Source organism: Canis lupus, chromosome 38 (genome assembly GCF_048164855.1).
Source record: "Canis lupus baileyi chromosome 38, mCanLup2.hap1, whole genome shotgun sequence".
NCBI lineage: Eukaryota > Metazoa > Chordata > Mammalia > Carnivora > Canidae > Canis > Canis lupus.
The window spans coordinates 1,160,963-1,184,704 of NC_132875.1; the positions used below are offsets into that span (position 1 = coordinate 1,160,963).

The following is a 23,742-nucleotide window of genomic DNA, read 5'->3' on the forward strand; positions in this document are numbered from 1 at the left end:
CATGAACCCACCCTCCATGTGGTAGAATCAAAAAGATCCCAGGATTAACCACCTCTGGCCATTAGGGGTCAGCAGAAAGTGACCAGACTGCTAATGGGTGTCTGGGTTTTAGGAAATACACACAATATATTTATTCGTGACATACAGTAGTTTGATACTTTTCCCTAACGTTTGTGTAAAACAAAATATTTGTAATAAGTAAGTTTTGCTTTTGGTGTTTTGGGGAGTTTTTTGGTTGTTGGTTTTTTTTTTTGTTGTTGTTGTTGTTTAGTGTAAAGAGGGTTAACACATAGATAAGCTTTTTGTTTTAACCCCACCCTCACGCCCACCACAGGCGAGCCAGCCAACTAACCCAAAGATTCCCTCCTCCTCATTCAGCCTGGAAAAGCTTAGCCACACACCATTCCAAGCCCAGGAAACAAAAGCCTTTCATTTCCAATGACCTGCTTAGGATGGAAGCAGAAGGCATCTGCCAACGTTCAGTAATAAACCTGTTGGAGCCTGGATCAGCCCCTTCCAAACCCAAATCTCTGGGATTATCTAAGGGTGTAGGATCCCTGGTTCTGCCAATCCAAACCTCTCGGCCACGCTTCACCAAGCTACGGGGGCAAATCAGCGGAATAGGCACTTGTGTTCGTGCAAGTTCCGTTTCCCACCCTATTTACCATCTATTCTCACTTATACCCTGCATGCCTCCTGGGACAGCACAGCAAAGCTGAGAGAGTAGTGCCTTGTGGGCCCGAGAGGCTGCTGGGAGCCAGAGGGAAAGGAGATAAACAAGGCTCCAGGAGGAGAAGCCAGACAGCAACAGAAAGAACGGAGGGAGGGAACAAGGAAGGAGCAAGGTCTCGGTGGGTGGAGGGGAGGCCAGGTGAGGGATGCGGGCCGCTGGAGCGTAACTGAGTCCCCCAGCAAATGTGGAGCTGGCTGAGCTGAGCTGAGCTGGGGCATCCTTTACGTCCTGCAGCCCGTGAGGGGACAGAGGCCCATCCCGGAGGAGGAGCGGCAGAAAGAGCAGAAAATCCACCTGAAAAGACAGGCAATCCTAAATGATGGACGGACTCCACCTTTCCGGCCCCAGCTGCCGTCTGACTGCACTGTGTAGTTCAGAAAGAAGTGGGGAGCTGAGAACTCAGGCGAGAGCAGAGCTAGAAGGGACTGGAAGGTGGAAGCAGGAGAGGCTTCTCGACACTCAGGCCTTCAGCGCCTTAGATTAGGACGCGACAGGGTGACCCCCGTGGAAGTAACACAATTCCCGGCAGCCCGAGAGCAACTGTGAGAGCATAAAAGGAGTCCTCTTTTGATCAGGGTATTGTGTTCTAAAGTCCCTTGGGTCAAAAAGTGACTCCCCCCACATCGTGCAGTTACCATGTAGGTCAGGACTCACAGGGGCCCGGCCCTCCTTCCCTCCAAGTGCAGAATCAGACATTCACTGTTAAAGAAACTTGTGGCTCTGGGCAAAATGCAGGGCTCCAGGGCCTGAGTCCTTAAGCTGATTTTGCCGGGCCCGTTCTCTCCCGTGTGTGAACCGAATACACACAAGAATTCACTAGTAGCTCAGGGCAGGGGAAGAACGAGAGCGAGATCACCGGGGCCGGGGAGCCTGGCAAAGGGTGTGGGTAAACGATCCTAAAAGTGGGTCCCTTCAGTATTTTGGGCCACAGCCCCCAGTGTGTTTTTCCCTTGGAGATAACACTCCTCCACCCACCTGTCATGGTAGTCGTGAGGAATACCAAGTAGGCTGGGATGAAGAATATTTTTAACTCTGGAGTTAGAAATGCTGACTCATCATCATCATCATCACCATCACCATCATCATCAACTCCTACTCAGGGAGCTGGTTTTCTCTAGTCAGGGAAGGGAAGCTCTGGACCCAGGCGCCGGCAAGGCCAGCAGTGGCAAGAGGGGAGCGCGCTGTCCCTGTCCCACCATCCCACACGGGCACCTGTAACCCTGCTCAGGGGCCTAAGGGCAATGCCCCGTAGATTCCCAGAATGGACAGGCAGGGAAGACGCGAGGCGAGCCGTCGGGGCTCACACGGGCACCTTCTCTTAGCCGTCCCTCCTAGCATCGCTCAGACAGGAGACATGCTGCATTGCCATTCATTCGAGTCGCTCATTTATTTATTCAATAAATATTTATTGAGCACTTACTACACGTGAGGACACGTGTTATGAGCGAAAAAGTGAGTCACAGGTGATACTGTGCTTTCCAGGGCACGCTGGTAGGTCTCCAATTCCCACCTCTGCTACTCTTAATGTGAACAATCAATCAGAAGGACACTGGTGGGTGAAAGGGCTACTTTGTCCTTTACGATGCTACGAGTCCTACAGATCCTGGAAATTCTTGGTAAATAAACCAAGAACTAAGAAGCCCCCAAGGCAAGTGAGAGCAAACAAGACGCTCACTCTGTTTTCGGCCCAGACACTGGAGTCCTATGAAAGCGTAAAGGGATTCTGTTAGTTTTAACTAGACACCTCTTACCACGTGGTTGGCTCAAAAGCCCCACATTGTGAAGCTCTTGGGGGTAAATGAAGCAGCCCCCGGACGTATCAATGAGCCACATGAGGAAATCCAATTAAAGATGACATTCAGTGGGTACAAGCCATCCCATCGCCACCACAAGCCCCCATTCCCAGCGTGCTACACTGGTTACCTTGACCACATGGCAGGTGAGCAGTGTGACCACTGTCGAGGTGAGCCAGCCCTGGCCAGTGACGCGGGAAGGAATCTTTTCCCCTAGAACTCCTGCCCCCGCCCCCCCCCCACACACACACACAAAATGCACGCGCCTGCAGAGGAAGGCGGGCAGCAGAGATGTGCACAAGGCCTGGGCTCTGCAGTCCGAGGGGTCTCATCCGACACTTGGTGTCTCCATCATGTGGACGAGTTGCTTAACTTTTGCGAGTCTTGGCCAACTCGCCCTTAACACGTGCATAGCACTAGCTATCAGGAGGGCTGTACTGGATAACGATTCTAGGGCACCTAACTTGGATTTTGACACACCCGAGGTGATCAATAAATACAATTCCCACCATATTGTTGCTTCTAGAGCTTCAGCCTCTGGACGGTCTACCCTCTCCTTTGTCCTGTGTCCTCCTCGCGTTTGGTTTGCTCTTTCCAGATGCTGAGCCTACTTCTCACGACAGACGATGCCCAGCGTCTTTGACTCATTTATTAAATATGTATTTATTAAGCCCCTTCTACGTGCAATACGCTGCATTAGGGCCCCGTGCGGGATACAGAGGTGAATCAGATGTCAGCCCCTAGCTGCGGAATTTTTGTAAGTTAGTGGGGGAAGCCAAACTCCAAACTCGCAGCACAACTTAAGAAAAGTTAAGTGTCGCAACTCAGAGAAGCCAGAAAGGATTTCCGTCTGGAACAGTAAGGAAGACTTCTCCCGGGAAGCGGCACAGAAAGGAGGCTGTGGGCACGGGAAGGGCTTAGATGTGTGAAGATGGGTGGAGGGCATTATCCGCAGGGTTACGGTAGGAAGGGTGGGCAGGCAAGCCAAGGGTCCTTAGAAAACTCAGAAAGGCACCATGTCTGGGATATGCGTGGGATAAAGAAAAGACAAAGCTGGAAGGCGCAGTGGCATGAGGCTGCCCAGGGTCTCCAACGCCAGCCCGACCCAGCTGGATATTATCCGCAAAGGATGGGATGTCAGCGAAGGGGAAGCAGGAAGACAGTAAGGCCCGTGAATGGAATCTCTTCGCTGCTCTTCCCTATGAGTAGCCTGGGCCCCCAAACAGGTGGCTCTGTGGGCCGATGTCTCTGAGCAGAAGGTCCGCTGTGTCCACTGCAAGGGCCATGCCGCCCTTCCGGAGCGCTCCTGAGCTTCCCCTGCTCATTGGGGTCCACAGAAGGAATCGAAGCCGGGGTCCTAAATGATCGGCACAGTCTGAACCCAAAGGCACAAGGCTTGGGCGGCCCCGGCCACCATCTCTGCTACTTACACCTGTTTCTGTTAATAGCATTCTCATCGGCGGCTGCCGGGGGAGTGGCCATCAGGACTTCCCATTACGGGTGTACAACGTCCTAAGAAGTGAGAAAACTTGGAGGCACGCTAACAGACAGTTCTCAAGAGAAGGCATGAGATCACAAGTGCTTTTCAGAATTGGAGGGAGCACATCACCCCATCAGGGAAAGGAAAAAATAAACAAACGCCACACAGCTCGCTGTTCCCCGGCTTCTAAAAACACTACAAACCAGAGTGAGTTCAGGGACGGACGGAGACGATCTATGCCGTTTCCTGGACACTATTGGTGTTAGTTATCAGTCCCCTCATCCGAACGGTTCGGTGTGGTTCACCATTCCAAGTATTCATCCCATACCGGGGGAGGCAATGCCCGCAAAATGCAGGAGGAGGGGAGAGACGAAAGAAATAGAAGCAGGGAGAAAAGCAATTGAGGGAATGCAGCAAAAAAAAAAGGGGGGGGGAGCAGGAGAGTGGAGACCACATCTGTGCTGCTGGGCTGCTGGGCAGGTACTTCCTCTGCCTGGTGGGGGGGACACGCAGCAGGGCGCCAGGTGTACCCCGGGAATGGCCAGACCCCATTTCAAGCACTGAGAGCTGAAGATACAAAGGCGAGTAGGGCCAGGCCCCAGCTCCCAGCCGCTCCAAGTTGAGATGGGGGGACTGCCAAGTGAGCACGCGGCCGCCATACGACGGGGACGGGCGGAGAGGCCGCGCGGAAAGGGAGCTGCTGAGAAAGCTTTGAGGGCCCCCAGGGAGACAGAGAGGCTTCTCGAGAGGCTGCTCTTTGTGGGCCTGGAGGGAAGCCGTGGCGACTGCGACCTCCTGTCTAAAAGCAGCGGCGGTCCCTTTGGGCGGCCTCCCTCTCTAGGTGGTGCTCACGTTGAGGTCCACCTGCAAACCCAGGGGTGCTGTGCCCAAGTACGCGGGCCGTTCCCTCCGTCCCTGTGAGCAAAGGCCTGTTTGGTGCTTACTAGTGCGCACAGTCCCGGTACTGGGGGGCGGGGACCCCCTCTGGCTTCCCCCTGTCCCCCCAGCACCCCAATCGGGCTTTCCAACCGGGCGTCCGCGCCCACAAATGCACAACCGGGACAAGAAGATGAAACACTCACCAGGTCAGGCGGCCTCCAGCCTTGCAGTCCGGCAGGGCAGGGGGGCGGCCCGGCCCCGGCCCGGGAGGGGGAGAGCCCTGCGCCCAGGCGCCCCGGCCCCGGGCCGGGCATCCGCAGCCTCCTCTCCGCTCTGCACCCCTGCGTCCCCCCGCTGCCCACTGTGCCCGCAGCCCCGGGGTTCCCGCCGACCGCCCCCCACACTCTCCCTCCGCCCTTGGAGGGGCCTGGGGCCCCCGCTCTTGGAGGGAACAGGGTTCCCCCAATCTCCTGGAGGATGCGTGTGAGGACCCGCCAAGGCGCACTCTGGGGCCGAGACCTCTTGCCCCGCCCCTTCCCTGCTCTCCTCCTCTCCACCTGCCCCGTGTCCCCTTCCTCCCGATTCCTCGGTGTCCCTGGGGTCCCTCTCTTCAGGCCCCCTGCTCAGGCTGCGCTCCCACCGCCCCTCCCTTGCTCTCCCCTCCCAGCCCCTCCTCTGCTCTCCCCGCCCCCCTGCTCTCCCCCTGCCCCGTGCCCCCCTTCCTCCGGGCTCTGCGATGCCCCCAGGGTCCTGTCCCCTGTCTCCGGGCCGCTTCTCAGGCTAGGCTCTCCCCTCCCCTCCTCTGCTCTCCCCGCCCCTTCCCCGCTCTCCCCCTCTCCCCCTGCCCCCTGCCCCCTTCCTCCCAACACTGCGGTGCCCGGGGTCCTGTCCCCGGTCTCCGGGCCCTGGTCAGGCTGCGCTCGCACCTCCCCTCCCCTGCTCTCACCTCCCAGCCCCTCCTCTGCTCTCCCTGCCCCTTCCCCGCTCTCCCCCTCTCCCCCTGCCCCCTTCCTCCCGACTCTGCGGTGCCCGGGGTCCCGTCCCCGGTCTCCGGGCCCTGCTCAGGCTGCGCTCTCCCCTCCCCTCCCCTGCTCTTCCCCCCCCCCGCCCCCGCTCTCCCCCTCTCCCCCTGCCCCCTGCCCCCTTCCTCCCGGCTCTGCGGTGCCCCGGGGTCCCGTCCCCGGTCTCCGGGCCCTGCTCAGGCTGCGCTCGCCCCGCCGGCCTCCCCGGGTCCCGCCGCGCCCGCCGAGTTCACGCGACTCCCGGCCCGGGACGCGCCGCCGCTGCGGACTCTGCCCAGCAGCCGATGACGTCACGGAGCGCTGCGCCGCTGATTGGCTGCTCCGGGGCTTGCGGCGGGAGCCTCGGCGGCTTCGCCAGGCGGGCTTTTCTGTCCGTCCGCGGGTTCGGGGGGCGCGGGGGCCCGGCGGGGGGCGGGGGGGCGGGGAGCACGGCCAGGGAAGGCCGGGGGCCGGGGGCAGGCGGGGCAGCCCAGGCCGCGACCGCTGGCAGATGGCACCTTGCACCCCTCCCCTCCCCCACCCCCACCCCCTGCTCCCTCCCCCACCCCTGCCTGCAGCGCCCGGGGCCTTGGCGGGAAAGTCAGGGAGCTCAGGACTCGGGATCGGGCCTTTGATTCCCAGTCTTTGTTCTCCTGTGTGCATGACCTTGGGCAAGTCCCTGCTCTCTGCTCCCACGCTGCACAACAGGAACGTGTGTGTGTGTGTGTGTGTGTGTGTGTGTGTGTGTTTCACGGGTCTATTCAAAGGAGGAAGAGTAAGCGTGTTTCCCGATGGCTACATCTGTTGTCGTGTTAGTAGACAGGACCGAGTACCTGAAAGAGTCCTGGATAAGGAATGAAAAATCTTTGTGCTTATCTTTCATTTTCTGGAAGGACCTTCACCAAGTGACGTTGAACCTTTCTAGGCTCCATGGTCCCCATCTGCAAAGTGGGAGAACTGGACCAGAGGATCTTTAAGATCTCTTCTGGCTCTGACATTGTGTGGCTGACTGGTTAAAGAAAAGATAAGTTAGCATCCTCCTTTCATAGCCCCCCCTTGGGAGGAAGAGCTCACTTCCTTTCTGAGGACTCTAGCGAACGTCTCCCCTTGGCGAGTAACCCACCTTGTCTTAGGTACCTGGAGAACCTGCTTTTCATCCAGGGCCTGTCCTCTCCCCACCCCCACCCCTGACAACCAGAGTATCCCAGGCCGTGGCAGCAAGTATGTAGGGCTCATCCTTGATGGAGATTCTCTCCCCAGGCTACTGGCAGGAGCAGGATTTGGAGCTGGGAACTCTGGCCCCACTCGGCGAGGCCATCAGCTCCACAGTCTGGAGCAGCCCTGACATGCTGGCCAGTCAAGGTGAGAATCCAGGCCCCTCATCTCAATGTCCCTCGGTTCCCTCAACCATCCTCACATCATCTCCCGCTCATGTTGCCTCTGCCCTGTGTTCTCACTCCCCTCATTACCGCACAGCTCCATCCAACATTTTAGTTCTAGCTCCACACCACCGACTTCTCTCGCACCTACACCTCTTCCCCTGCTCCAGTACACAGACCTCTGGACCCTCTACACCTTTCCTCCAAAATAAAATGATTCCAGCTACAAGTGTATTAACTCGGAATAAGGAGGTGCCTAGAAGGCACAATCGACATAGAGTTCTTCAAAGGGACCCAGGGTTAACAGGATTACCCGTCAAAACTTGGTATGTGGCTAGCAGTGGATGAAAGGTTTCCCCGAACCTTTTGTTCAGATGCTTAAGGGATAAATCACGCCCCAGTTTACTCAGGCAGCGCAGTCCCTGGCTCTTAAAAATCATAGTTTACATTTTCAAGTTAGACTGCACTTGAGGAGCATCCCCATGAATAGGCCACTGCGTTGAGAGTTGAAGAATAGAGGTGTAGTCCTCCCTGGAGTCACCGATCGATGCCTAGGCAATCACTCCACCTCCATGGCCTCATTGTCTGTATCCGTAAGACGAGGGGATTGGATTCCACGATCCCGAAGATCCCCTGTCAGTTCTGTTACGATTCTGAGCACCAGCACCAGCGGCCAGACTCTGGGCTCCAGTGTGGAGACAGCCACCCTCTTCTCTCCTCAAGGCCCCTTCTCTGCTAGGAGCGTTCGTCATGCATTTCTTGGAAATGGAGCTCCGGTGACCGAGAAGGAGAGGAGTAACGGGGCCGCGGGAAGGCCAGGGCCATAGGGAGAATGCGGAGCCTTTAAAATCACTCAGGGAATGTAGGAAGTAGGCTTCTTGGCTTCCTATGGAGAGAAGAAGAATGCTGCTTAACTAGTTTAGCACCCCAGAAGAGAGGCTGCGGATGCTTCAGAAATCAGAGCGGGGAGGTCGGGTTGCTTGAGTCCTATGGAGGTCGCTGCTCTCTCTGGGGTCCCAGAAAGTCAGTCCTGGAGATGAGGGAATCAGCACTGGGAGCAGGATCCATGCCGTGGGGGACACGGAGCCATGCTGGGTGAGGGGCTCCCGGCCAGGCCAGCGGGAAGGCACATCGGGGAGTCAGATGCCGCATCCGCACGGTGTCTTATTCGTCCTCGGTGTTTAATTTGACTAAGGAGAGAGGGGCGAGAAGGTCTGTTCTATCACATAGAAGGGGGAAAAAAAACCCTTAATCCCTTACTCTCAAATATAGCACGAGGGGGGTGATTTGAGTTTGTGTGTTGAGAGGCCGGTTGTCCTGGTACCGAAAGAATGTGAGCTGACGATGAAGGGAAGCTATTGTGGGAGGAACTGAAAAGTCTGTGCCAAAATGTTTCAGCTTTTCTTTCTTTTCTTTTTAAATCTTTTGTGTTGCTTGTTCTACAGTTTTATCAGCTACCTCTTACGTAAACGAACGTGGGGCCCAAGGCGGGCTTGGCCTTCTGCTCACCTTAAGTTTGGGGATTTTCAGCCTCGAGCGCCTCTCCTGTCCGTGCTCTTCCCAGGGGGCGGAGGCAGGGAGGCAGCGCGTAGAGGGACAGATGCGTGTGCGTGCTTTCAGAGTGAACGGCATCAGGGAAGATGCGTGTGCAGGGCTCTGTGCAGAGCTGGGCGCCTTTATTCCTCTCGGGGCTGGTGGCCCCGTCAGTTCACTCAGCAAACATGCAGCAAGCCACTGTTCTTCTGTGTGTTCCAAGCGAGAGGCGAGAAGGTCTGTGTCCCCGTCCCTGGTCCCCGCCACCTCTGTTCCCTCCCCCACGACGCCTTAGGAGAACGCAGACACCCGGCCTTGGATGGTCTGGGGTAGATGAGGCGCAGAGTGGCCCAGAAGCGGGAGGAGGGGCCAGGGCGTCCTCGGGAAGCTAACCCTCTCATACTCCTGCAGATAGCCAGCCCTGGACGTCTGATGAGACGGTGGTGGCCGGTGGCACCGTGGTGCTCAAGTGCCAAGTGAAAGATCACGAGGACTCGTCTCTGCAGTGGTCTAACCCTGCCCAGCAGACTCTCTACTTTGGAGAGAAGAGAGGTAGTGTCCCAGGTGTCCTCGCTCCAGGGGAGCCGTGGGCCGGGGCCCGGGATCCAGAGCCCGTGGTTGGGAGGCTGGGCCCGGGGAAGGCAAGCCAGGGGCTCCTTGCTGGCTCCGGAGAAACCGCGGTGTCACAGCTCTGACCGGAGCCACGCACGGTCCCACAGGGTCCCCCGAGGGCGACACCCCAAAGGAGCCCCAAGATTTACCTGGTGTCAGTGTTGCCCTGCAAGACTCAAGCCTACTTTTCTGAGTGTTCCGAGGCTGCTGTGCCCAAGGGCTCGGGAGAGTGACCACGTAAAGAGCGCTCCAACTCAGGAGCAGTCGCCCCTGCCCCAATGCACGCTAGCGCCCTTCTCCCAAAGACGCCAGCCTGGGGCGGGAAGGTGAATGTGAAGAGTGCCCGTCAAAGCCCTGCTTCCTGTTCTCCCGATGTCCCCAGCCCTCCGCGACAATCGGATCCAGCTGGTCAGATCTACCCCCCACGAGCTCAGCATCAGCATCAGCAACGTGGCCCTGGCGGACGAGGGCGAGTACACCTGTTCCATCTTCACCATGCCCGTGAGGACCGCCAAGTCCCTCGTCACTGTGCTTGGTGAGGCTCCCCGGCCCCAGGGGGGCTCCACGGTGTGCTTCCATGCAAACCCTGCTCCTGGGTGAGCCCCTGGGGCAGCCAGGGGCCCGGCGAGGCTCCAGGCCTTTTGGAAAACTTGGGTCTGTGCTTCCTTTGAGCTAGAATGACATGCAAAGAGCCCTGGGTTCCAATCCTCTCTCCTCTCCTTACCGTTTGCTCTGGGAGGAATCTCTTACTCTCTCTGAGCCCGAATTTCCTAACCTGGAACAGACGGATGCCCATGTCTCTTCCACGGAGCCCCCAGGATGGCGAGGGAAACGCGACAAGTGCTTGCAGCATCCGAGTCTGATGTGCAAGGCCCGCAGCTGCTTTGTGCTCTTCCCCGGGTCCCACGTTTTGGTTTCTTTCTTTGCTCCCCTGGGCTTCATGCCAGTTCTTCAGCCAGTTGTGCGGTGGGGCGTCAGGTTGTGTGTTGGGCCTTCCCTGCCGTCTTTAGGGAGCAGACCTAAGAGAAAGAGGATCCCTCTAGGCTTCTACTCATTCTGAAGCAAAGCAGGCAGCTGGCATCCTGACCCCCAGAGAGGCCATCTCTGCAGGGAGGGCCGAGGTCACCTCATGGCGCCTCTCCTTCTATCTCGGCCATCCCCCCTCCATGGCAGGCATCCCGCAGAAGCCCATCATCACTGGCTACAAGTCATCATTACGGGAAAAGGAGACAACCACCCTGAGCTGTCAGTCTTCTGGGAGCAAACCTGCAGCCCAGCTCACCTGGCGGAAGGGCGACCAGGAGCTCCACGGTAAGCTCCCTCCGCTTTAGGGCCCGTGCGAGGTGGCAGCCGGGGGACAGGGAGGAGAGTGGGCCCCGTGTCTGCATGTCCGCGTCCGTGCACATCAGCATGGTGCAGAAGGAGGGCAGATACCGTGTGCACGCTCGTGTGAGTGCGCGGGAGGGCTTACCGCTTTGTGACTTTCTAAGTTTGCCTGAGTTGCAACCGGCCGTGTGACGCGTGCCGTGGGGCCCGCGCTGTACCCGCACGTCCGGGCTCACTGCGTGTCCGTGTGTATGCGCGTGCAAGCGTCTGTTCTGCGCTCCAGGAGAACCGACCCGCGTTCAGGAAGATCCCAACGGTAAGACCTTCACCGTGAGCAGCTCAGTGACGTTCCAGGTCTCCCGGGAGGACGACGGGGCGGACATCGTATGCTCTGTGAACCACGAATCTCTAAAGGGGGCCGACAGATCCACCTCTCAACGCATCGAAGTTCTATGTAGGTCGTGGGCTTGGGGGTGAAGAAGAATCAGGTATGAGATGGGGCGGGGGGGGGGGGGAGTCCCCGTCCATCCGTGAGGCAGACAAGCCATGAAACGGGGGCTGACGGCCCTGGACCGGAGGCTCAGGAGCCTTCCCCTGAGGGGCCCGAGGGCACATTCTTCAGGCTTTGGGGGGTCACGTGGTCTCTGAACTACCTAACTCTGCTCTTGCGGCCGGAAGATAGCCGTCAAGGGTGTGTGGACGAGCTGGCATGGCTGTGTTCCAATAAAACTTTATTTACAACAACACGAAGCTGGCAGGGTTTGGCCCCGGGGCAAGTTTACCAAGGCCTGAGCTAGGCCAGGGTCACGCCGCTAGATGGTCAACCGTTGGGTGGCTGGAGACGCCAGGAGTCAGGAGGTGCAGGTGCCGCCCTCGCCCCTGCCCCCGCCCCTCACGGGCTGCTTGAGGTTGGGAAAGTGGCTTGACCCGCGCGCTCGGCTCTCCGTGTGCTCCACGAGAAGGGGGACGTGGCCGTGGGCACGGCGTCCTGCTGGACCGACCGCCGTGCTGTGAGGATCCCAGCTTCTCCCTGCAGGCCTCTGCGAGCGTCCTGGGGGTTCTCACCGGAAACGGCCACCGTCGCGGCCACTCCTCGGAGCCCTTCCAGGGGTCCTGGTCGCTCTGTGGGATCTGCCCTGGAAAATTTCAGCCTCACCTACGGAAATCTGTAAATTTCCTGAGAGGGGGAGCCAAAAAAAAAAAAAAAGAAAGAAAAGAAAGTACAAAGGGAGAGAAGGTAGGGAGTTGTCAACTAGTGCATTTCTTGTCCTAACTGACCTGGAGGCTGGGCCTTTCCCTAAAATAACTCGAGCACTTAGTCTTCTTTATAGAGACCCAGGAGCCACCCTGGCGCTCCCTAAATCAGTCACTGGCCCGTGGCTGACACCTGAAGGGGAGGCGGGCGTGGGGCGGGGTCACCGCCCACTTGACGTCTCTCAAGTGGAGGCGGGCGACGCAATCCCAGCTGCGGGGACACCGCTGACCAGCGGGGCCTCTCCCCCCAAGGCTTGCCGTCTCCTCCTGGAGTTAGCTTGAGGGCCAAGGGAGAGACACCTATGAAAGAACTTTGCAGACTTCAGAGTCCTGCGTCGCTGTGAGGTGTTTCGCTGCTCACTGGTTATGAGCGTGGGGTGTCTGGCCCTGGGCCCGAACCCCGTGGACTTCTCCGTCTGGGAGCAGACCACCTGCACGGACTCTCTAGGCCCCACTGCGATCAGCAGTCAGTCAACAGATGCTGTTCTCCAGGCGCCGTGCTGGAGGTTCACACGGCCGAGGGGCCCTGAGACACCCGTATGCTCACCTGGCCTGATTCTCTTCGTCCCGTTTCATCTGACAGAAACACGTTCATTAGCTGGCTGTTAAGGTTGGCTCTGTCCTGAGGGGAAGCTCGGCCTCTTTATCTGTTGTTCTAAACCGGCATCTGGTTGTATTGTTCCACGCGGCCATCTGGACCGAGCCTCCGAGCAGCCCTTTGGCACCGGTGGCAGATGCCATTATTCCTTCACCGAACTCATCTAGATTGTGTCAGTGCCTTTTTGCAGCCAAAATATGACCCCTCTCTCTTGCTGTCGGGAAGCTCTTACTTGGCTTCTGGACTCGCCACCCAAACGGATTCTTTGTGCTCAAGTGTTGCTTCCAGCTAAGCTCCCGGGTGGAGCAGAGAGGATTGAGAGATTGCGAGCTCAGTAGATGGTCCAGTGCCCATTCGCTGGTTCTATCAAAAATGCGTATTAAGGCCCAGGTATGGGGTAGGCACAGGTGAGCCAAGGACCCTTTCTGCGCTCTCCGTTGGGACATCCTTTAGGTCCCCACCCGAGACAGATCTTCAGAAATCGGACCTCTACGAAGTTGCAGCTCGAATCCCACGCGTGTTGAGTAGCAGTAGTGGACTTTGCTAGAGAGAGGTAGTGGGCGGAGGTCTCTGTCCCCAGCCCCGCAAGCTCTTGAGACATCTAGGGGAAGAAGCCATAACGCACCTCTGGATGGTGGCGGGATTGCGGGCCTCTCCTAGATGGTGTGGCAGTTTTTGCACTGACACCATTTGCTTCTCCACAGACACACCGACGGCGAAGATCAGGCCAGACCCCCCACATCCCCGCGAGGGCCAGAAGCTGTTGCTACACTGTGAGGGTCGTGGCAATCCCGTGTAAGAAGACCTGCCTCCTGGCCCTGACACTCCTCCTTACCTTAGACCGTGGTCCTCCCTCAGAGCCTCCTTCTCTGCTCCCTACCGTCAGCCTCTCACTTTCCCCGACCCTGTTGGGCACCATCCGTCCCCCGACTGTTTCTCCTGCAAAGCAGCAGAAGGGGGACCCTCCCTGGCTGCCCCTGAGGTCCCCGTAGGAACCATCGACTCATAATCAGACACAAGTTAGGAAATGGCCTTCATCCTCAAGTTGAACCCCAAGAGCTCACCCCCCAAGCAGCTCGTGCGGTGCCCCTGTACTCCTTGAGCCTGCATTGAACCATCCTTGACTTCCTGCGCCCAGTTGTTTCTTGTCTCTCTTCAGTCCCCTGGCCGGCTCTCTCCCAAACACGTGTGGTTTCTCTACCTCCACAGCCCCCAGCAGTACCTGTGGGAGAAGGAGGGCAGCGTGCCCCCACTAAAGATGACCCAGGAGAGCGCCCTGATCTTCCCCTTCCTCAACAAGAGCGACAGCGGGACCTACGGCTGCACGGCCACCAGCAACATGGGCAGCTACAAGGCTTACTACACGCTCAACGTGAACGGTGAGCCCCCCAGCCCTCCGCGTCCCCCTCGCCCTCTCTGGCCACCCCACGCTCTGTGTCTCCATCTCCTGAGAGCACCGCTGGCTGTGCCTGGGGGACAAGTGAGGAGACGAGAGCCCACCACGGGAGGGCCTGGGCCTTGGGCTCTAGGTCCACTCTGGAATGTGTGATGTGGAAAACATCAGCAGAGTGGCAGGCTGTCATCGGCCTTTGCTTGGCTCTGGTGGTCCCTTGACGCCGTCCTCCCGCCCCCGCACTCACCAGGCGGCAAGAACTCCAGCCGTTTGGAGAGGCTCCAGAGTCTTTCCAGGGCAGGTGCGGGGTTCTCCCTTTCCAGTGGGCTGTCTCAGGGCGGCTTCTCCCGTGACCACCACGGGACACGTGCTGCCGCCGTCACCTCCTGTCTGCAGAGCTTGGGCACAGTGCGGTGGTCCAGGGAGAACTCAGAGATACGTTTACGTTCGTACTATGCTGAGACACACTCAGGGCATTTCCTCTGACCCCATATCTTCTGGAGACCCTAGTGACGCTTCTTCCCTGAAGTTCTTCCCAACGGTGTGGTTGCAACACCCAGACTCAGGAGCAGAGACAGGCTGGCCCAGAGGTCCCTCTGTTGGAGAGTTTGCAGAATTTTTGAGGATCCCAGTGGCCGTGGGGTCCTTCCAGAAAACCTTACAAGCTCAGATTAAGAAAAATGCATTGTCGGGGGGAACAGCAGCAGCTCCCATATTGTAAATGTCCATTAGATCGGTGAGCTGATGGCACTCAGGCCTCCCGTGGGTGAGAGACCTGAGACCTCAGGACCAGGGTGTTTGTGCAGACGGGGTGATTCTGACTCCGGGGACAGGCCTCAGCTTGTGAGAGCTGCCTCAGCACCACCAGCAGAGCTCTTGCAGGGTGCCGGCAGCAACGGCAACGCACTGAGCTCCAGTGTCAGCCGGCTGGTCTCCCGCTGGCCCGCCTCCCCGTGCCCCAGGCCTGTCTGACCGCATCTCCTTCCAGTGCTGACACCCGGTGGTAGGAGGAGGTCGTGCACCTCCTTCCAGGAGTCTGCTAAGCAGTCCTGATCCCACCCGCCTGGAAGGAATAAAAACGGAGTTCCAACAGAGAAGGACCCCAGAGGTCATTGGGGCCACGGGAAGCCGCGTTCTTCTAAGGCATTTCCGTTTGCAGAGCCCCTGGAACAATTATCCTGGATGAATTTTTTTTTTTTTTTTTAATGTGGACTGTGTGTCACCTACAGCCTGGGAGAAGGACAGGGGTGACCTCCCCCTGCTTCTTTCCATGTGACACCCTCACAGCCACCCCATCGTATCACGGTGCCCCCAGGCTCACCCTCTCCCTCCCGCCCAAGCGGAGCATAAAAAAACCAGAACATAAATGTTTTCTTTTCAAATTAGGCGTAGACAGGCAAGGAACCAAAAAAGCTGGCCCAGTCAAGCTTGAGGAGACATAAGGTAGGAACGACAAAATATATAAGGAGTCGGTGAGGCATCAGGACTCGAGCTGAGTCTGTGGGAAAACAGTAGTGCTCCCGTGGGTGGGAGAGTCACGGCTCCGGCTAATGTGATTTTGGACACATCGGGACCGTGTCCTGGGCCTGGGCACTGTCTCCTCGGGCATTTGGGACTCCGACGAGGCTGGTGCTGTCCTTAGCGCGCCTGGCCCGGCGTGTGCTCTGAGCATCCAGCCCCCATAGGTGCCGCCGTGGGGGGCGGGTTCTCTCATCCGATGTCTCCGCTTCCTCCGGGAGGAAGCACAGAGTGGGTAGGAGGGGGGTGGAGGCACCCCCATGGAGGGCGTCTCTGCGTTGCCCACAAACCTCTGGATGGTGGGGCTTACGTGAAGCTGGAGCCCAGGCCTCCCGGAGGATGCATCCCGGAGGACTGAGATTTAGTTGGAACCCCAAACTCCTCCGCCAAGAAGCAGCAATGCTCTTTACCCGGCGTCCACAGTGCACGACCTTCTGTGAGGTGCCATCCGGGTTCCCGATTCTTGGCTTCATCGGGGTTTCACTGCCCCCCCATCTGGTCTCGGGGAGACAGGGAATAGGTTGGGGCGCCCCCCACCCCGGAGAGGCCAGCTCTGAATGGCAAATGGGCCTGGGGAGCCGGAAGGAGTAGTCTGCAAGCCCTGAAAGTACAAGGACGGGAGGCGACGTGGGTGTCAGAGGGATGAACTTTGACCCAAGCTTCACTGCCGCGGGCACAGGTTAAAGGGCCCAGTGTAGGCAGATTGTCCCTTTTCTTCACGGCTACGTGGTTTTGTTTCCAATGATGACTCTTGCAGACGCCGGCCCTCCGCCTGCCGGCCCTCCCCGTGTCCCCCGGCCCCGTGGTCCCTGCCAGGCCGGAGGCGCCCTAAGACAGGGCGGCCCAGGTCTGACTGTGCCCCCTCCCTGCAGACCCCAGCCCGGTGCCCTCGTCCTCCAGCACCTACCACGCCATCATCGGCGGGATCGTGGCGTTCATCGTCTTCCTGCTGCTCATCCTGCTCATCTTCCTCGGCCACTACTTGATCCGGCACAAAGGTCAGAGGCCGCGGGGAGCCCGGAGCCCGGGTTGGCCCTTGGGTGTGGGGGAGGCAGCGGGAGCCAGCACCGCGCGAAGGCCCCCCCAGGCCGCCCTGCGCCCCATCGCTGGCGATCACCCCTCTGCCTCCGGGGGCTCCTGCCTTAGGTGGCGACCTACCCCAAGGCCACTTGGTCCCACCACTTCCTGCCCCGCTTCCTTTCTCATCTCTTTGTCCTTTGATCCCCTGCCTGGCCCCTTGTCCCCACCAGCCCTCTCCTCTCCTGCATGCCGCCTGCCCGCTCTCCTCACAGACGCTCTCGCCCGGGTCTCAGCGGCCCGCTCAGGGGCTGACCTGCAGCTTCCCCGTGCCCATCTAGGGTGTGTGTGCGCGGGCACGCACGTACTCACATGTACATGTATGCTCATAGGGAGGCACACATGTACACACACAGGCACATGCATATACTCCCAGCCCGGTGCCCTCGTGCCCCCGCACGTACTACGCCGTCATTGGCAGGATCATGGGTTCATTGTCTTCCTGTATACACACATACACACATGCGCACACAGACACATACACGCCTATGGGCACATGTACTCCTCGTGTGTGCACATACGCAGATGCACACACATACACAGGTGCACATACATGCTTATACACCCAGGTGCAGACATGCACACAGGTGCACACACATGCCTGTGAGCACACACGTGCGTGTATGTACTCACGTGTACACATATACACAGGTACGTCTACACATACGTGACTCGCACACGTGCATGTACGCACATGCAGAACACAGGTGCACCTATACTCATATGTACACGTGTGTATACACATGCACAGATGCACACATACACAGATTTTTTTTCCCTGTTTCATACCTGGGAGTCTAATTAAGGGCAGCAGTCATTCATTCATCCATGAGGTGTGCCAGGTGATGGATGCTGGCCCCAAGATGCAGATTGGGTCCGTGGGGGGAGGGCGGGAGCAGGTGTGGTGGGCGGGGCGGGGCCTTCCGAGGGGCGGGGCCTCCGAGGGGCAGCCCCCAGAGGGCGGGGTCTTCGGGGGCGGGGCCTCTCAGGGGCGGGGCCTCCCAGGGGTGGGGTTCCGAGGGGCCGTGCTTCCGATGGGCCGGGTCTTTTGGGGGCGGGGCCTCCTAGGGGCGGGGTCTTCGGAGGGGCGGGGCCTCTGAGGGGCGGTGCTTCCGAGGGGCGGGGTCTTCTGGGGGCGGGGCCTCCGAGGGGCGGGGTCTTCCGAGGGGCGGGGCCTCGGAGGGGTGTAGACCTCCCAGGGGTTGGGTTCCGAGGGGCGGTGCTCCTGATGGGCGGGGCCTCCTGGTGGGCGGGGCCTCCGGTGGGCGGGGCCTCCTGGGGGCGGGGCCTTCCCGGTGGGCGGGGCCCCGGTGGGCGGGGCCTCCCGGTGGGTGGGGCCTCCCGGTGGGCGGGGCCTCCCGGTGGGCGGGGCGGGGCCTCCGAGGGGCGGGCCGTGACAGGAGGTGCTTGTGCATCCCCAGGAACCTACCTGACACACGAGGCCAAAGGCTCCGACGACGCCCCAGACGCAGACACGGCCATCATCAATGCAGAAGGCGGGCAGTCGGGCGGGGACGACAAGAAGGAATATTTCATCTAGAGGCGCCCAGCCACCTGCTACGTCCCCCAGGGGCCCGCGGGCACTGCTGGGGCCATCACCAACCTGGACTTGTACAGAGCGACCCCTGGGCCGCCCCTCCCGCTTGCTCCCCAGCCCCCCCGACCCCCCTGTACAGAATGTCTGCTTTGGGTGCGGTTTTGTACTCGGTTTGGAATGGGGAGGGAGGAGGGCGGGAGGGAGGGAGGGTTGCCCTCAGCCCTTTCCGTGGCTTCTCTGCGTTTGGGTTATTATTATTTTTATAACAATCCCAAATCAAATCCGTCTCCAGGCTGGAGGGGCAGGGGCCCTGGGAGAGGAAAGCAAAAACCCCTGGAGCGTTAGGAGGAGAGCCAGGGCAGAGGGGTGAGGTCGGGAGCCGGGCCGGCGTGGGCCCCCCAGCCTCGACCACAGAGCGGCTTCCTGGCCTTCTGGGGGAATGTGGGGGAACGGGGCGGTCGTGAGCAGAGGCTGGAGGGGGCGTCCCCTCTGCTAGCCCCCCACCTGGAGCTATGCGCCGCCCTGTCCCCCCTCTTCTGCCACCTGCGGGGCCCGGAGGCCGCACCACCTGCAGCTGGAGGGCAGCCATGCAGGGGCCCAGGGCTTCCACCCCGGGAGGACGCAGGCCCCTGAGCGGGGTCGCCCTGCTGGGGAAGGCTGGGGGGCTTGGAACATGGCCGTGACCCCTGCGCCCCACAGCGGAGGAAGCCAGGCCCTGGGCGGGGAGCAGAGCCAGGCAGCCCCTCTGAGCTCCAGCTCCAGCGGCCCTGGCTCCCACCAGCCCCACCGTCGCACGGCATCCCCTCGTCCCGTCTCGTGCTGCCTGTGCCCCGACCCCGTCCCGAACCGTCCCGACCCCTCAGCAGCCAGGCAGACATAACAACAAAAATACTAAACGGAGCTTCACTGCGCTGAGCTGTTTCCTGCCCAAACGAGGGGAGTAATGTGAACCGTGTGAGTGCGTGGGTACCGTGTCCGTGCTGGTGTCTGTGTGTATGTGCACGTGTGTGTGCGACCAGAGGGAGGGCCTGGGCCTGCGGGGGGCGGGGGGATGTAAGGGCACAGGAGGGCTTGGGGCGTGGGGTCCCGGCCCGGCTGCCTACCTCCCCTGCGCCGTGGCTCCCACCCGCCCGTCGTGCAAGAGACAGTCCCCAGACGTGTTTTGCTCAGCTGACCACCTTGTCTCTCCCGAAAACACAGAGCATCCGCCCCTGCCTCGATTTCTCTGCTCAGAGCCACAGAGTCAGTGCTGCAATGTTTGCTATGCACCCCTCAGGCCTGTCCCTGGCGCTGACCCTGGGAGGGCCGTGTCCCTGCCTTCCCCATAGTGCGCGCCCTGGGCGGCAGAGCTGGGTGCTCCCTGGATGGCAGGGTTAGGCACCCTGGGCGGCAGGGCTGGGCGCTCCGTGAACAGCAGGGCTTGGGTGCACCGTGGGCGGCAGGGCTGGGTGCTCCCTGGATGGCAGGGCTTGGGCGCACCCTGGACAGCAGGGCTTGGGTGCACCTTGGGCAGCAGGGCTGCACACCCTGGATGGCAGGGCTGGGTGCCCCCTGGACGGCCGGCGGGGCTTGGGTGCACCCTGGGCGGCAGGGCGGGGCGCGGGGCGGGGAGCCACACCTCAGTCTGTCCCACCTCTGTCCCTGCCTATGATTTTGTCTTCCTTCGTTGCCGTGGAGACGAGGTTGTCCCCCCTCCCAGGGCCGCTCACCCCCCAGCACGTCCTCCCCGCCCGCCCACCGCCCCTCAGTTCAGGTAACACCCTCACGGGTCTCCAGGCCGCTGCGGAGGGCCCTTGGGCGCCCCAGGCCCCCCCACCTCAGCCCGGCCCCCCCACAGCAGTAAGGCAGCAAGGGCCCCCGGCCTGGCGGCTCCCCGTCTCCCAGCACCCGCTTTTGGGAAAACGACCTTTCCTCTCTGAGCTGAACCACTCTGTCCATATTACACAGAAGCCATATTTGTACGGGGGCGGGGGCGGGGCGTTGTGCTGTGTGCGTCTGTCTGTGGGGGGAGCAGGGAGGGGGTCGTGTATCTTTATAATCTTTCTAACTCTCCTGTGCTAATCTCAGAGGGGCCACCCTCAATATATCTGGATTATCCGTGTCGTCCGGCTGCCTCCTTCTTGCTGCTCTTGCCCCCGTGGGCCGTGTGCGTGTCTCGCCCCCGCCTGGCATCCGCGCACCTGCTGTGCACCTTGCCACCCCCTCTCCCAAGGGCATCTCTGTTGGGAAACCACAGAACCCCCCCCCACGCTCGGGGAGAGAAGGGGGTCACCCCCTACGGCCGGGTCCTCACTTTTCCCAGCGTGTTCAGGGTGGGGGGCACCTACCCGCGCCCCGCTGCCCTGTGCCGGCTGAGCCCGGGTAGGTGGAGGTAGAGGCAGAGACACGGCCGACCCCGCTGCAGGGCAGCCCCCCGCCCCCCAGAGCCACTGTGTCACTCGCTCGCTCACGTTGAACCGACCCTGGAGCTGGACTCTGGATGATGGGTGCTGCGCCTCGTGTGTCTGTGCGTCCCGGCCTGTGCACCCCTGCATAAGGGCGGGACAGTGTCTTGGTGAACCGAGTGGACAACGCCCCATGCCTCGTGGGCATGAAGCCGTGTCCCCTCACCCGCTCTTCCCAAAGCCCCGGGGGTCTCCCCACCTCTGGGAGTAACAGCAGACATCACGGAGAAGCAGAGAGACCGGGAGGGAGGGCAAGGGGCCCCAGAAGAGCAGAGGCGTTGGCCCGGGGCCCGCGCAGCCAGAGGGCCCCGGCCCCGAAGGAGGCGGCGTGGCTGAGATTCCAGGCGGGCGGAGAGCCCCATGGCCTTTCTGTCTCCCAACGGACACGCGAGCGCGCTGTACCCCGCAGGCCGCCGGCCCATGTCAAAGTGTGCTGTCCCATGGTCCCCCTGAGCCTGCTTCACGCAGGCCCCGTGCTGTGCGCGGTCGGGAAAATGCTCGCCCTGCGCCCCTGGGGCTCCCGGGGGAGCTTCATTATGCAGCCTCCGCGGCTGCCCCCAGCACCCCCCCCCGGACACCCGCCCACCCCTGGCCCTGGGGGGTGTGCACACGACGCACAGCCACACACAGGGCCGGCCTCTGGCCTGCTCGCACCCGCTCCCGCAGACAGGTCGCCCTGGAGCTCCCTCTCCTTGGATCCGGTTCAAGGGGATGGAGACTCTGTGAGAGTCCGGCGGCCCCTTCCCTCCGCCTTCCCAGCACCGCGCTTATCTCTGTCTCACAAGTCACCCCCGACCTCCCTTCCTTCCTCCTGCTTGAAGATTCAGTCCTTGCTGGAAACCCCCAGGCCCCGGGGCCTCCCTTTCCACCTTCGGGGAAAACAGCGGCTCTCGCTGGCCGCCTTCTTCCTTTCCCGAGGGCAGGTCCCCCCAGGAATCCTTCGCAAACAGGAAGCGCGGGGCTGGTGCCCCATCGTGGGCCCGAGGCGTGGGCAGGCCATGGGCGTGGGGCGAAGGCTTCCTGAATGCCCGGCTCCCCCCGCCGGTCCCAGGGCCCTGCCCAGAACTGGTGGCCTTCATTAGCCCCCGGCACTTATCTCGGAGCCGCAGCCACCGGCAGGACGCTCGCAGCCCCAGGCCTGCCCTGAGCTCCCGGGCCATGGGGAACTGTCTGCAGCAGCAGGTAGGTGCGGGGCCGCGCCCCCCCTTCCGTCTGCCCCTGGGCCTCCGCACCGCCGTGCCTCTCCCCTTCTCTCTGGTGCCTTGGGTCCGGGTCATGGTCCTCCCACTGCCACGCAGGCCCCTGGCGCCCACGCCCCGAGCCTGTCCTGCAATCAGAGTCTGGTCCAGCCCCGTCCCCGCTCTTCCCGCTCAGGCTCCCAGGGCCCCTGGCGGTGCTGCCCCGCGGTCCCTGCCGCGCCCACTCCTCCGGGCCAGCCTCCCCTCCTCCCCAGGGGCTCTTCAGTGGGGTAAGCGGGTGACCTGACTGTCCCCTCTGGGGCTGTCCTCCAGGCGGCGGATGAGGCCTCTACGGACCTCATCTTCAAGGACGACTTTTGGGATGAGTTTAATGAGTCCTACGAGCTGAACTACAACTACAGCGACATGGACGCCGCTGCCCCCTGCCGCTCCTGTGGCCTCCTGGACGCCTCCTCGCTGCCCTTCTTCATCGTCGCCAGCGCCCTGGGCATCCTCGCCGGGGGAGTGGTCCTCTTCGCGCTCCTCAGGCCTCTCTTCCACTGGCAGGTCTGCCCCGACCGGCCCGTCCTGGTGCAGCTGGCCGTGGGCAGCACTCTCTTCAGTGTGGTGGTGCCCATCCTGGCGCCGGGCCTGAACAGCGTCCAGAGCGCAGCCCTGTGCCACCTGGCCCACCTGGTCTGGTACAGCTCGGCCTTGGCCCAGGCTCTGCTGATAGGGTGCCACGCCTGCCTGGGCCCCAAGTTGTGTGCCGGCCGGGTCCCACACCTCACCCTGAGGCTCAGTGTGGGCCTCTGGGCCGTGGCTGTCCTCCTGGGGCTGCCGGTCACCCTAGCCAGTGACACTTCCCGCGGATTCTGCTCCGTGTCCTTCAGCAAGGGCTACCGGTCTCTGCAGATCTTGCACGTTCTGGCCTGTTTTGCCTTCTTCACCGTGTTGCCACTAGGTTTGTTAGGAGCCAAGGCGCTGACGAAGATGTTGGGCAGGTGGCCCTGTCCCTGGGTTAATGTCCTGTGGGCCTGGTTTGTTTTCTGGTGGCCTCACGGGGTGACTCAGGGGTTGGACTTTCTGGTGAGGTCCAAGACCTTGGTACTGTCCACATGCCTGGCCCAACAGGCCCTGGACCTGCTGCAGCACCTGGCGGAAGCCCTGGCCATCCTGCACTGTGTGGCCACACCCCTGCTCCTGGCCCTGTTCTACCACCAGGCCGCTCGCACAGCCCTGCCCTCCCTGCCTCTCCCGGTAAGACAGCCGTCTCCTCTGCACACCCAGGGAGGCAAGTCCTAGCTCTCTCCCCACCTGTCAACCTGCATTAAAGTCTACGCTGCTTTATGAAGCTGGTGGTTTCTTATTTTATCCGGGGACGTAGGGGAGAGGAAGGAGAATGGAGAGAGAGAGAGACATTTCAGGCCAGACGTCCCTGCCGGCATCTGTTCCTCTAGCTGGCCTGGGGAGGGAGCGGACGATGGACAAAGTTGCTCAGGGCGCAGATGTTCTCTAGAGGGAGGGGTCCCTGCCATCTCGAAGGGGAAGTGCAGGGCCAGCAGGGTATAAGGGGAGTAGCTACACCTGAAAAACTGGAAGAGATGAAGAAGGAAGACTATCTGCTCCAGAAGGCAGATGAAACAGGAATAGAAACTGGAGAAAGAAAAGCAGAAAAGAGAGAAGAGCCCAGAGCATGGCTCCCGGCCCGGTCTGGCCCCTGTGGCCTTGCTCTCCGCCTTCCAGGTCCCGACACCTGTTGGCTTTGCTTAGAGGTCGGGGAGGGGGCATCTCCGGGAACCCCCTTACAGGGAGCGGGTCAACCTAAGTCCAAAAGCCCCTTCCTAGGAGTCCTGTCCGCGAGGCTTCGGCAGGCCCCTAAGCCTTGTGCATGTATGTGTAGGCACGGGCGTGTGTGCGTCTGTCCGGCTCCACCTGTCGGGACCCGCATCCACGCTGGCTGCGTGCCCGTGAGGCCTCGTCCACACGCGCCGCCTCTGCCTTGGT

At 60.8% G+C, this 23,742-nt stretch overlaps 2 protein-coding genes across 3 annotated transcripts in view; both read left to right on the forward strand.

Annotated features, from left to right (window-relative positions):
• The window catches only part of CADM3 (cell adhesion molecule 3), a 31,392-nt gene extending 11,173 nt beyond the window's left edge, over positions 1–20,219 (forward strand). Inside the window, exons 2-10 of one of the 2 annotated variants that reach the window (XM_072814833.1) lie at positions 7,147–7,248; positions 9,210–9,350; positions 9,793–9,945; positions 10,584–10,721; positions 11,020–11,190; positions 13,293–13,383; positions 13,798–13,967; positions 16,372–16,497; positions 17,998–20,219. In XM_072814833.1, the coding sequence (XP_072670934.1) occupies positions 7,147–7,248; positions 9,210–9,350; positions 9,793–9,945; positions 10,584–10,721; positions 11,020–11,190; positions 13,293–13,383; positions 13,798–13,967; positions 16,372–16,497; positions 17,998–18,116 (1,211 nt within the window). In that variant the 3' untranslated portion in view covers positions 18,117–20,219. The remainder of the gene's footprint in view (positions 1–7,146; positions 7,249–9,209; positions 9,351–9,792; positions 9,946–10,583; positions 10,722–11,019; positions 11,191–13,292; positions 13,384–13,797; positions 13,968–16,371; positions 16,498–17,997) is intronic. The other variant, XM_072814834.1, reaches the window with a different exon arrangement.
• Positions 20,220–21,143: 924 nt separating this feature from the next.
• ACKR1 (atypical chemokine receptor 1 (Duffy blood group)) lies at positions 21,144–23,085 on the forward strand. The gene is made up of 2 exons (XM_072814835.1): positions 21,144–21,739; positions 22,069–23,085. Exons 1-2 carry the CDS (start codon positions 21,716–21,718, stop codon positions 23,038–23,040), a joined length of 996 nt encoding a protein of 331 aa, XP_072670936.1. The 5' UTR covers positions 21,144–21,715; the 3' UTR covers positions 23,041–23,085.
• The last annotated feature ends 657 nt before the right edge of the window (positions 23,086–23,742 follow it).

Bases quoted from the DNA above. Each gene is read 5' to 3' on its own strand.
- ACKR1 (XM_072814835.1), top strand. From the start codon at position 21,716: ATGGGGAACTGTCTGCAGCAGCAG. The intron at 21,740-22,068 runs GTAGGTGCGGGG...GCTGTCCTCCAG, and splicing joins GGAACTGTCTGCAGCAGCAG to GCGGCGGATGAGGCCTCTAC.